The sequence below is a fragment of the Eretmochelys imbricata genome, chromosome 1 (genome assembly GCF_965152235.1).
Source record: "Eretmochelys imbricata isolate rEreImb1 chromosome 1, rEreImb1.hap1, whole genome shotgun sequence".
NCBI classification, from domain to species: domain Eukaryota; kingdom Metazoa; phylum Chordata; order Testudines; family Cheloniidae; genus Eretmochelys; species Eretmochelys imbricata.
This window is the reverse complement of record NC_135572.1, coordinates 98449524-98463493: the sequence shown is the minus strand read 5'-3', so window position 1 is coordinate 98463493 and position 13970 is coordinate 98449524. Positions and strand designations below refer to the sequence as shown.

The 13970-nt window shown below is 40.9% G+C and overlaps 1 protein-coding gene across 1 annotated transcript in view; it reads right to left on the bottom strand.

Moving 5' to 3' along the window:
* HS6ST3 (heparan sulfate 6-O-sulfotransferase 3) overlaps window positions 1-9732 on the bottom strand; it is a 545104-nt gene extending 535372 nt beyond the window's left edge. Inside the window, exon 1 of the mRNA XM_077807043.1 lies at window positions 9182-9732. Within this exon, the coding sequence (XP_077663169.1) occupies window positions 9182-9732 (551 nt within the window). The remainder of the gene's footprint in view (window positions 1-9181) is intronic.
* Window positions 9733-13970: the final 4238 nt, after the last annotated feature.

Genomic DNA, 13970 nt, shown 5'->3' with positions numbered 1-13970 from the left:
GTAGACCAGTGGTTAGTCTACTACTTTTTAACCTAGGACTTTAATTTAAGATTTTAAATAGTTCAATTTTACCATATCTCTCAATGGAAGTATTTGAAGATTACATAAGGATGTTATAGTGCTCTTCCTCTTTCAGCTCTCTCATAGCTAAGTGTTTATAAAGTACATCATTAGGGTGAGCACTTTAGGTGACAGGTTTTTTACGTACATAAACCAGAGCTGTTTAACAGATTTTACATCTTGTTCCCTTCCTCCAGTCCTGGCACATGGAAGAGGATCCTCCTCTAGCATTACATATTGGCTTAGAAACCTTATCAGTAAAATTTACTATTTGTGGAGCTCTAAGAATGGTGCTAACTATTTGGGGCTACTGTACTTTTGAGTTCTGGCACATGGAATATATCAGACTTTAAAACTACTCAGCTGAATTCTAGTTCTAGCTGGAGTTGGAGACTTAATTTATTAAAGGATTTATGACTGAATTTTGAGTCAGAAAGCAGTTTTTAAAATATTTATTATTTTCTCTATACTTTTTCCACTCCCTGCAAGGGAGTCGTTGTAGGTCTTTAAACAGTCTTTAATGTGCCAAAATTTGATGGAATTCTTATAACCTGGGCAAGGGTTTTCCATGGGTTACTGACAGTTTGGTAGCTCATGATTATCACAGCTGCTGTGCTCAGTCCTGGGTCCAGAGAAAGGGTTCCATCTTGAGCCATCTGAACCCAAACCACTGAGCACTTTTAAGATTAAAGCCAAATCCTCTTGGGGAAGAGGGGGACAGTGAATCTATTAACTTGTATCATTTAACCTTTCAAATTGCATAACTGTCAGATTAATTTAATGTACATTCCATTAGCAGTTCATGGCTTGTTTATGAAAGTCCAGTGCCAACAGTAACACTGATCTGGGGAAATAGTTCAATTCCATTAGGCGATCCAACAAATTATTGCAGCTCAGTAAGTCTAGAACACAAAACTGTACAGACAGTAGAGCTCAAGTAGTGTATACAATTATGGTGACTTAGGTTTTAATAGCTTATATTAAAAGCTTGGAAAACACCACATTCTAAGTAAATATACTTCAGTGTAATGCACATAAACTTTAAAAAGATTCTTGTTAGTTTGATTAGATGGTGCATAATTATTGACAATACAAACTTATGCACAAGAGAGAACATTTGTATTGATTTAGACTTGACTTAAATGCCCTCACTCCCACCTTTTTCCATCTACCAGTGGACACAGGGTGGCACTGGTGGTGGAACTGGTGCTGGCTCTGCCCTCACAGCATCTTATTGGTCAATTCAGGAGAGGGAGACAACCAGGATTGGTGGGATACTCCCCACCTTTTACAACAGGTAGAACTTCTCACTGGTCCCTCAAGGCAAAGTTGACCCATGCACTGGATTTTTTCCAGCTTCCTCATCACCTGAGAGGCGTACTTTGCTAGGTACATTTGACATTAGAATTACATCTAGAAGGTGATAATCCTAAATGGCTAGGGTACATGTCAGGTGCCAGCTCCTGGGGTAAACCAGAAAATGGCATCAAGACAGCTTTTGGCAATGTTGGCTACGGATGGGAAAATACCTAACGAGGGAAGTCTCAAGGCCTGGTCTGTTCACATTTTTGTACTGTTATAGCCATTTCTGTTAGGGGTGTGATTTGGTTTTTTCTGTTTGTTTGTTTTTTTACTAAAATAGTTATATTGGTACAACCCCAAGTGTGAATGAAATTATGCTTGTGTACCACCCCTTCCCTTCCTGGGTTACTAAGGAGCAGGCAACACCCACCTGTGTGCCCAGTCGCCTGATGTTGTCAACAGTAAAGGAGATCCTGAGTATCCCATGGGTGATGTTGGATAGGTAGGAATCCTCTAGCCAACCTTCAGCTGCAGTCCTTATACTTATAAAAGAAATTTACTCTTGGTGGTGCTTCCACCTGACTGGGCCCTATAACGCATTCACTGGCATGTCTTGGGGATCTCCAGGAATAAACCTGAGTTGATCTATGTGAGGGGGTCTAACTCAAAAGTACCAATTAAAAATAATATACATCCAATATAAATTTAGATTATAGTGTTAACACACCTTTACTTAACAACATAGTAAAACATGATAACAGATTGAGATTAATTAAAATGTCACAACTTTGATTTCAACAACTCAATTAATAATTGCAGTTTACAGTAGTAAATGAAACTTAATCAATTTAATTTACCCCACCCTTGAGTGTGCACTCCTCTTAATTTCAGAGTTCTAGAAACTTGGTTGCGTGGGCACACTTGAAGATAATAAAGCTGTGGACAGCATTCTATTGGTCCAGTAAGGCAGTTCAGCTAGGGGGCAGAGCAATTCTAACTTGAGATCATTCAAACCTCCACAACCCCTCTGAAGATGGGAGTTGTTTTAACCACAGGTCAGTGACCCTGGATTTTCATTAGACAATAAGGCCACTTCATCTCTTCTCGGACTCAGGGAAATCCATAAAGTCTCTTCACTATCTCCATTTCCTTGCAAGCACTTTCTGAAACAAAGGTGGTGGTTACTCACACTCCTTCACTGCAGCCTACCTCAGTCAGTTCTAGGCACAACAGTCTCTGCCTTGGCTCCAATGAAGCCCAGCAACAGGCTCTGTGGCTCCCTCATTGGTCAGAGCCCCAGCAATTTCTCAGCAGCAGCTCCTGCTTTTCTAGCAGACAGAGCTCCACAAAGCGATCTCCACGCCCCTGACCAGAATGGAACCCACCGAATGCTACCCCTGCATTCCCTGGAAGTGCAAGTATCTCATCCCCAAGGTATCATGGAAGTTACAGTCTCCAAGGCCAGATTACAACAGTTGGGACTCTCCCAACTGAAACACCGCCAGTTAAGTTCAAAGGCCCCTCTAGTAGAAGATGCCTACACTTGTATTGCTTATTCCCATAAATTTAGGGAAATAAGCGACAGTACCATCACTTTTATACCAATATAACTGCATACACACAAGGGAAGTTGTACCAGTTGAACTTTATTGGTAAAATCCTATACTGTACCATCTGACTGGATTAAATTGGTGATTTTGAGAGATCAGATAGATGGTGCCCAACTACATTTGTGTCCTCCCACAATGGACCATTAATTTTGTTCAACAGGGTTTGGGGTATTGGTCATCCTAATGTTTATTCAGTCTGAGAAAGCTGAAGCCTGCTGCTTTAACCCCATCCTACGTACACAAGGACTTTACTCCCTACACATCTACCGAGATTTCCAAATGTTTAAGAACTTTATGAATATATTTAATATTATGTGTTTTGTATACACTCAGCTTCATGCATACATGCATGTTCATACACAATAATGCAGCTGTATATCTGTATAAAGGTATTACTGCTGGCATCATAGTTCTTCATTATAATTATTTGTGCATCCACAGCTCTATACGGCATGGCACATTCATCAAGTTAACTTTAAATTATTCTGAACAAATTCTAGAGGGATTTCAAGACACGGGTTAGGGTGGAGATATTTAAGTCACTGATGTAAATCACTTGTTACAAAGTTGCCCTCACTCTGATTTAAATCAGTTTTTTGAAACACTTGAAAAACTGTGCTATTGCAATTTTAGATTAAAATTTAAGATTAACTGTAAACATTGTTTTTAAAATGCTGCTACTCATTTGGTATTTTATTTAAAAACTTTATAAAACTGCTTTAGGCAAATAAAATACTAAACCAATGAAGATCCTGTAACTAACAAAGCAAGTATTTCAATAGGTCTACTTATGCACTAAGAGCTAAACATTTGTGTAGGTGTTTTAGCCACTAATGCTGAAAATTGTATTTTTGTTAATAAAAACTTCTCAATGGCATGAAATCTGTCACTTTAAAACAAACAGATTCAGTTTTTAGAATGAAAGATTAGAATTCCAATGAATTAAATTTATTGTAAACTTTTGTATATTGACAACAAAATTTTCAAGAATAGAAGCCTACACTTAGTCTTTTGAAAATCTGACCAGTACCACTGGTGGCAGTAAGTGACTTACATTGACTTCAGACTGCAAACCCTGATGAAGGTTAAATTTGAGTTATAACTGGCTGCACAACAGTGACTTCTACTCCCCATACTTTACTGGGATATAGGAAATGCTAAGTTAAGAACTCCCCATACCACCCTGAAGAGTATGTTAATGATACAGAGAAAAACACACTTATGAAAACTAAAAAATGCAGTTAAGGTATTGCTTTACATCTGTTTTGGTCCCTCCAGAGCCCGTCAAGGGTTTAGTCACTAAAACATTCCTGTACAACCATGTTAAAAAATAAAATCAAGTCACTGGTACTAGATTCAAATAATTTTCTTCATAATCACGTCTAAAAGATAAATGTACTCAAGTGTATATGACACAGTGTTCAAATTAAACACCTTTTGAAATGTTTGTAAATGTTAACATAAAACTTTATAATGCAATATTATAAAGGCTAATATTATATAAGTAAAGATTAATTATGAAAGGGTTTAAGTTCTAAATATCCAATTCTCTCAGTATATTACCATATAAAGAGTTGAGATGGAAGCTTATGTTAACTCCATGATGTTAACAAAAAAGCAAAATACACTTAATCTTTTTCATTAAATCAAAAATATATTCTGATATAGCCCAAAGGATCAAACACTTTGGTAACATTCACAATCAGGGCTTTCTGATCGTCTTCCTGATCTCAACTCAAGTAAAGTCCTTGGCTAGGTATCTAGCCAAAGATTTTCTCTGAGTTGAAACTGCAAATTCACTTAGAAGTTACTGTAACAATAAAATGTAACCTATACAGCAGAAAGTAGAAGTCTAATTTCTCATCTAAATCCAGAGGCTTTACGGTGTCATGTATAATATCTAATATGTTTCACTTTGTTCCAAGATATGACCTCCATTACCTTCAGTTTTAGTTTAGGTAAAAATTCCATTCACATAAACTGAATATTGAAATAATGATTAAAATATAATTTAAGTCTCTTGGTGTATGTCCCTAGACAGGTGGTTAGGGCTTGACCATGCCTTCAGTGGGAGTGAAGGGTGCTCACAGCAAGGGGCAGTCAGCACTTGACAGGATCAGACTTTTATTGAGGTACTTTACAAACGGAGTTTCAAGTCAACAGAGTAACATGGAGATCAGACTTGATCATCATCATAATGGTCCCTTCTGGCCTTAATCTATTAAATTTGCTTTCTCTCTTTCTTAACCTGACACAGGATGTAATACAATACAAGCAACAAACACTACGAGGATACAGTGAATAGTTACATCCATTGATTAGATCAAAGTTTCACTAAGGGATATAACATTACTGAAGGACCAATGATTTCCCAAAAAGAAAACAGATATTTAATTCTGTGAATTATTCCTGTATTTGCTTTGTTTAATTAAATGACTAGTAGCAGTCCAATGAACAACCTCTGTGCTTTTTCTTCAAACTGTTTTCTAACACTTCTCTATCTTTTAAAGTTGCTTTATCAATAGCCTAATTTAATACACTTTAATTGCCTATTTATAATCTTTAATCCTATCATTCCATTTTACCTTGCATTCCCAATCTTCTGAAATAATTAATTTTACCCTCAACCTCTGTCTATTAAATACTAATTGTAAACACGACAAATGAAGGGAGGATGTAACAAGATAACATTTACCAAACAACTTCCATATAAATAATACCCCCCTCCTTAATTATCTGCATCACAAGGATTATAATGCTGATTGAATACTTAATAAAGCTGCAAATTTAATGCCAAGCAATTCACATAGTCCCTAAAGACAGGTTTCAGAGTAACAGCCGTGTTAGTCTGTATTCGCAAAAAGAAAAGGAGTACTTGTGGCACCTTAGAGACTAACCAATTTATTTGAGCATAAGCTTTTGTGAGCTACAGCTCACTTCATCGGATGCATACTGTGGAAAGTGTAGAAGATCTTATTATATACACACAAAGCATGAAAAAATACCTCCTCCCACCCCACTCTCCTGCTCCTAAAGTTATTCAAAGTCTAGCTCCTTCCCTTATATACAAGATATAACATTTACAGTTTAACATCTTTATAAATGTATGAACTGTATAAACACACTTATTCAAAATGTCCTATAAATCACATGCACGCCCTGGAAACATAGATGTTTCACACAATTAATCCCACTAAGATAACAGCCAAATATTGAGAATTAAATTAGCTGTTTGTCTTCCATGGGACTACTCACAATGAATAAAGATAAGCACATGTGTAAGTGTTTTCAGATGGGGACTAAGTGTATATATACAGGGACCTGATTAGACACCCTCTCCTCATCCCCCTCACACCACTTTTTCCCTCTTCTGCACAAAATATAAATTAATATTTTGGAACAATGTGAAACGTACTGTATTTAAACATCACAAGCTTTTAGAGTCAATGGGTTTATCAATGAGGAATTAATACTTTTCCCACTCTCCGACAGAAGTGAGGAGCTATCATTGTAACAATTATATTTCTACACCCAAATAGTTAAATCAAGGAGTTTTTTGGATTTAGCTCACAGGGAGGAATTTAGGCCCTAATTGTGAATATATTTTCCTAAAGGATTTAAGCTTTCATCTATTTAAGACATATTATCAAGGCATCACAAGTGTTTAAAGATTAAATTTAAAGAGTTAAGTTTAAAGATTTTTTTAAAAATGTTATTGTAAACAATTGTAGCAAACACTTTAAATGTCCACATACGTTCAATATTTCTGCTTCAAAAAAAAAAATCATTTACAGTGCCTCTAACATACTGGCTCAATCCTGAATCAGAAGGAAATCTGTCACCTATTAGGTTACCAAAAGTTAATTCCTCGGAAATGCAAGTGCTCTTTTTTAGTCTTCCGTTTTAGTACTGACAAGGTGAGATCTTGTTCCTCTTACAACAGCTGATAGGAACATAATACAAAATAGGATGGCTACAGACTTCATAAATCTAAGGGTATATTAATTATGGCGTTAGGGAAACTTGTCTGGCAAAGTGCAATGTTTTTTTCCATCCTGACTATGACAGTCCACATGTAGTAAACAAAGACTATACGATTTCAGCTGAGAGCTCTACTGCTCACATTCTTTCACATAGTGCAACTGGAGGAGAAAGGAAAAACAGGAGAAAAAGTTTAATGGCTTGTTTACACTTCAAAATTTACCAGGGTAGCTATTGTGGAATAATTATTCCAGAATAGTTATTTCAGTATTAGCCTGAGTGGACACACTGATCTTGGAATAGGAGCGACTCTCTCTCATTTAGGTATTTTGGTAAATTTCCAAGGGTAGACAAGCCCTAGGAGAAAAACATATTGCTGCAAAGAGATGTTAAGTGTAGTAATCTCTTCACGAAAGGGAATTAAGTTCTTTTCCTTTCACACCTTTAATTTGCATAAGGAATGTATATGCACAATAAAGATAGAAGTGAAGCAATCCATCGAGACCTGAAGTTTGTCAGTAAACGAATATAGATAGGTTTAACAACAGAAGTATTATAAATCTTTGTGAATAAGGAAAAATAAGCATTGGAGGAGAGCATCCGGAGTTGTGACCTTCTTGTCAAATATGAACCAATTTGTAGTTTTAATTAAAGCCCTGGGGAAGAGCTCTTGAAAAACTGCCAGACAGTGGAGTTTATTTATAATTAAACTGTATTCACAGTCTCAGGAAAGGAGCTGAAATTAGATGGGTGGGTAGAAGTGAAATATAGGATTTAATCTCAGAAACCTCTGGCCATTGTGCCTTTTTCATGTTCTCTGGCTCCTGAGAACAGCAACAGCATCTGCTACCAACCTCTTGAACTGGCTGGAAATCTTTAATTCCAATGCATTGCATTCAGACCAAATCAAAATTTGCAACCTGCTCGTAAGCACGATTAACAAAGCTCAGAAAAACATGCCATGAAGCATAAGGGATCATAACTAAAAACGTATTTCCACACACAGCTAACCATAGCTGGGGTTATATTTTTGGTGTTACGCAAAGTCTAATGACTTTACCAAAGTCTGCACTCTAACACTGATTGAAAGTATGAAGCATATGCCTGCAGATTCCAATTTTTTTTGTAAACTTTTAGGTTTCATTACCTTATTTTCTTCCATGTAGACAAGAATGTGAATAACTGAATAAACTGATCCAAATGTATTAAAATCCCTTAGATGCTAAGTCGCTGAAAAGCCTACTGTCTCAGAAATTCAGACATCCCAGGCATATGCTATTGAGACAGAGAAAAACAGAGGCCTACCCTCCCACCAAAATCCCGTAACAAAGAGCAGGGAAATCTAACAGGAGAGTTGTTGCTAGAACTCTAGGAAACAAAATTAAATTTGGGCCCAAATATAGGTTCTGACAATAATGAAATTTTACAAAAGGTTTGTTTATACACCAGTACTAGGTACTTCACCAACAGTTATTAAGAGAAGGTTCCTGCTCTGAATGACTTAAAAGTTTAAGAGACCCTATTTGCAATCTTACAGCACTACAGTAGCAAGATGTCCATCAAGAGTCTTTGGACTAAATTCTATTGTACAATCCAAAGATTGCTAGTTCATGAGAGCATGCAAATTAAACTGACTAAGAAGTGAAATGCAAGAAATAAATGAACATACATGTAATAATACAAATTAGCTTTTAGAGCTCAATTTTTGTTTTTCAAAAGAGTTTTTAACAATATGGATCAGGCCCTATATTTAGAAAGATATTTATAAGGGTGATTTCTAAGGAGTCAGGTACATTGCAAGGGGTTCTTCTGCTCAGATTAAATAGAACTAGCCAGTGATTGAAGAAAGGACTGAATTTAGTCTAGAGGAAGAGCCTGAGCTAGATAGGGAAATACCTAGATAGCAGCAGAGCTCTGCAGTGTGAGAGTCGCGGCAACAACGGGATGAATGCCACAGACCCGTGCAGGGGGTCAGCTCCCCTCTGTGCCTGTCTGTAACATTGCGACTGCAGAAGTGGGTGGACTGTCACCCTCTATGCCCCAGCGCTGCCCTCCCCAGGACCATCCTCCAAGGGCCCGGGTCTGACCCGGCGCTTTGCAAGGGGCAGCAGCCGGTGCCGCCCCCTTTCCCCGACAGCTGCTGCCGGCATCCCAGCCGGAGCGCAGGGCACAGCAGCCCCCCCCCCCCCCCCCCACACACACACACACCCCACGGAGCAGGCACTGACCTGAGGGTGCGGTTGCCCGGGCAGCCCCTGCGCTCCATGGCGGCGGGCACGCAGCTGGTGAGCTCGGTCCAGTCGGCGTGCAGCCCGCAGCTCCAGCCCGTGGAGAAGCGGGAGAAGAGCCAGGTGTCCTGGTCCCCCCCGGGCCGGTGGCAGGTGCATTTCTTCTGGCCCGCGCGGCAGTAGCAGGGCTGCTCCAGGCGGATGTTGCGCACCAGGTGCCGCCCGAAGGTGGTGCCGCCCGTTTTCTGGATGTGCAGGAAGACGATCACGTCGCGGCCCCGCATGTCGAACTGCACCCGGCGGCACAGCTCGGCCCGCGCGAACGGGAACTTGGGCACCAGCCGCGGCAGCGCCGCCGTCCCTGCCTCCTCCTCTTCCTCCTCCGGCGGCGGTGGCTGGGCGTCCCAGGCCGGGGCCCCGCGGTGCGCGGCGGGCAGGCGGCGCGGGCAGGCGGCGCCGGGGCAGGACGGGGACACGTACTGGTACATGATGAGCACGAAGAGCAGCGTCAGCAGCGGCGGCAGGAGCCACTTGTGGAACCGCTCGTCCATGGTGCGGGCTCCGGGCGCGGGCTCAGGCGGGGGGCAGGCGCCTGTGCCGGCGGGCGCTGCGCGGCTCTGGCAGGGCGGCCACTCCCGTTAGCTCCCTCCCCCGCCCGGGCACCGGCATGGTCGCCGCCCGGGCGCCCCGGTTCAGCCCAAGCGGCAGCGGGGCGCGGACGCTGCTGGAGCGGCGCCTCGGGACGGCAGCGCTGCGGCTTTGGCAGCCCGAAGGGGGCGCGCGCGCTGCCACGGCACGAGGCTACCGCAACCCGACTGAGCAACTGTCAAGCGGCAGCGCGACCTCATGTCTCAGCTCCTCCAGCACCTCGCCAACCCAAACACCCCGACCGCGGGGCGGGGCTCGGCGCCCGCCAGCCAATCTCTGCCAGGCGGCTTCAAGAACAGCCAATGGTAGAGGCCAGCGCGCAGGCACACCAACCAATGGGAGGCGGCAGCGACAAAGAGGGCGTTCCCCATGCTTGCAGGTACCAGACGGAGACCAATGGCTTTTGCGAGGGGCTGCTGCACCAGCCAATGAAATACGGGGGGGCAGGGCCGGGCGACAGCAAATAGAAGAGGAGAAGCTGCTTTCCCACGTGTCAAGACTGCCTGGGCAGGTGAGTTGGTGCTGTTGCAGGAGTGGTAATTGTGGGCGGCATGCGGTACCTGTAATAGCGCGGCAGTGGCTTCTTCTCCGCAACTTGTAGTACCAAGTACGTCTGCACTGCCAGGTGCCCAGAGAAAAAGCAATGCCTGAGGGGCAGCGAATGTTAACATTGTTTCCGGAACCCCAGTGTCCCAAAATCACGAGATTAGTATAAAAATCATGTATTTTTAACATAAACATTTTGGGCAGGGGAGGTTTTTGTTTGTTGAGTTATTTCCTTCCGTCATTCACGTTTTTCCCTAAAATCACAAGAGCTTTAGAGACTTTTTAAGTGCAAACAGGGCATCTTACACAATCTGACATCAGGAGCCGGGATATTAAGAAAACACGGAATATTACTAGACTCACTAAAACTTGTGGTTTTATCAAAATACTGTGACGTGGGCTGGGAATCTTAGCCCTTTGGAGCGATGTTTGAAACCTGAGACCAGAGAATAAACTTAAATCTTTTAGAAAGACTCCAGCGTCTCACCCACCAATTATGTGGTGTCAAACAACTGAAATCGGTAAAAATTGAACAACTTAAATCCTTCAGTCTGGAAGGAAACCTGGCAGAGACCACTGGGAGACGTGATACTGAAAATTTTAAAAAGTTAAATATTCTACCCAGCTACATAGGGCAGAGATATTGGAGAACTATAGCAGATGCCAGTGAGACCATGAAAAGGACTCTAAACTGCAAGTAACAATTCTTCAGAAATTTCAATAATGTATCAATTCATGCAAGAATGCCATTTGAGCAAGGCACTCTTTTTTTTCAAATAAGAAACCATCTGCCATGACACCTAGAGAGACAAGGTGGTTGGCTTATTATCTTTTATTAGATCAACTTCTGTTAGTGAGAGAGACAAGCTTTGAGCTACACAGAGCTCTCTCTCAGGTTTGGGCTAATTACTTGGAGTCTCATAACTAAATACAAGGTGGAACAGATTGTTTAGCTTGAGTAGTTAATATGTGTAGTAAGAGACCATTCAAAGTGAAGTGCCCCTTAACACCTTTGAAGGCATAGGATGAAAAAGGGGGGTTAGTGGGTTATAGATTGTTGTAATACAGCATAAATCCAGTGTTATTAAAACCATGATTTTTAGTGTCTAGCAAAGTTATAGATTTAAGCTCTGAGGCTCATCTTTTGAAAGTGTTGTGCAGGTTTCCTTTGAGGATAAGGACTGAGAAGTCAGATATGGGTGACTGTTCTGTGAAAAGTGTTTACCCATGGGTGATACAGTGGTTTTGTCTTTTATTGTTTTTTTTGTTGTTGTTTTTTGGTTTTTTTTGGTGAGAGTTTATTCAAAAATGCAATGATTGTTTGGTTTCACCCATGTTGATATTGGAGCATTTAGTGTACTGGGTGAGGTACACATGTTGTGACAGGCATGTGTAAGACTCATGGATCTTAAAAGGTGTGTTGTGGGGGTACTGATAATTGTAGCAATGGATATATGTCTGCAGGTTTTGCATCTGTTATTATGGCAGGGTCTGGTGTTGCTTTGATTTGGTGAGTCTTGGTCTGTTGGGAGCTTGCTTCTGAAGATGAGGTTGGGGGGTTGTTTGAAGGTCAGAAAAGGGGGTTCTGGAAAATTTTGTTTCAGAATGTGGTCCACACTGAGTATGGGTTGTAATTATTTGATGATATCCCATATTGTTTCAGGGTGGTGTAGTAGGTAACAACTAGAGGAATGTGGTCAGAGTGTTTTTTTTTTTTTTTTGTATTGAAGCAGGTTCTCCAAAGATATTTGGGTGGCCTGTTCCATGATGTGATATACTTTCCTGGTGGAGTGTCCTTGTTTAGTAGAGGTGGTTTAAAGTATGTTAAGGTGTATATCCCAGACTTTCTCCTCAGAACATATTCTGTAGTATATGAGTGGCTGTAGATTAGATTTCTTCATGTGTTTGAGGTGGTTATTGGATCTGTGAAGGTAACTGTAGTGATCTGTGGGTTTCTTGTATACAGTTGTCTATAGGGTTCCATTGTCAAAGCTGATCATGGTATCCAGGAAGTTGATGCTAGTGTGAGAGTGTTCTAGAGAGAGTTTGATGGATGGGTGGTGGTTGTTGAAGTTGAGGTGGAAATCTGTGAGGTAGTTTAGGTCATCTGTCCAGAGGATGAAAATATCATTGGTGTATCTCAGGTTTATTATTGGTTTTGTGATGCATTTGTCCAGAAATTCTTCCTTGAGGTTGCCCATGAAGATGTTGGCATATTGGGAAGCCATCCTAATATCTATGTCTGTTCCCAAGAGTTGGAATAAGTGTTTGTTGTTGAATGTAAAACTGTTATGGGTGAGAATGAAATGGATAGGAGTACTTGTGGCACCTTAGAGACTAACCAATTTATTTGAGCATAAGCTTTCATGAGCTACAGCTCACTTCATCGGATGCATACTGTGGAAAGTGTAGAAGATCTTATTATATACACACAAAGCATGAAAAAATACCTCCTCCCACCCCACTCTCCTGCTGGTAATAGCTGTTACCAGCAGGAGAGTGGGGTGGGGGAAGGTATTTTTTCATGCTTTGTGTGTATAAAGAGATCTTCTACACTTTCCACAATATGCATCTGATGAAGTGAGCTGTAGCTCACGAAAGCTTATGCTCAAATAAATTGGTTAGTCTCTAAGGTGCCACAAGTACTCCTTTTCTTTTTGCGAATACAGACTAACACGGCTGTTACTCTGAAACCTGAGAAATGAAATGGATGAGTTTGGTGATGTGTTTGGGGTGGATATTTCAGTGTTGTAAATTGTCTAGTAGATATTTGAGACCGGCAGAGATGCTGTCATTGTGAGAGGTGTTGATGTATAGGGAGGGGACATCCAAGGAGGCAAGAATAGTGTTGTGAGGGAAGTTGTTAATGTTGTGGATTTTCTGGAGTAAGTCAGTTGTGTCCTGGAGGAAGCTGGCCATTTGTGTGGTGAGTAGTTTGAGGCTGGTTTCTGTGAGCCTTGATATTCTTTTGGTAATAGTGTCATGGCCAGCTTTCATGGGTCTGTTTGCGTTCCTTTGTTTGTGTATCTTGGAAGCATGTAGAAGGTCGCTGGTATGGGTTCTTGGGGTGAGGTTATAGAGTTTCTCTTGGAGTTGTTTGGGGAAGGATTTGGCAATATCCTTAAATTCCTGGGTGAGTTATGGTGTGGGGTCTTTATTGAGTTCTTTAAAGTAGATGGTGTTGAAGAGTTGTCAGTTGGTCTTGTTAATGTAGTCATTACTGTTGAGACCGATGATGAGACCACTGATGGTCATATTATAGACCTTGTTATATATGTACAGTGTAATGCTGAACAGTAAATAGATGCAGTAGTTAGAGACTAAATTATCTGTGGTAATGTATTACTATTTGTGGCTATTTTTAATAACCAAGATGAAGCAAAATTACAAATGCATACCAACACATAAAAACAGGATGCAAAGGTAAATAAACAGCAAAGATTATTTGTCATAAATGAGACAATCAGAATCCAACGCAAAGTTGTCAAGTACAAAGGCTGCTGTATCATCCACTGTAAATCATTTTTAAAAGCATTTCATTGTCTGCACAACTTTCAGAGAAATACAAAACCAAAATACATTCATGAGGCTAGAA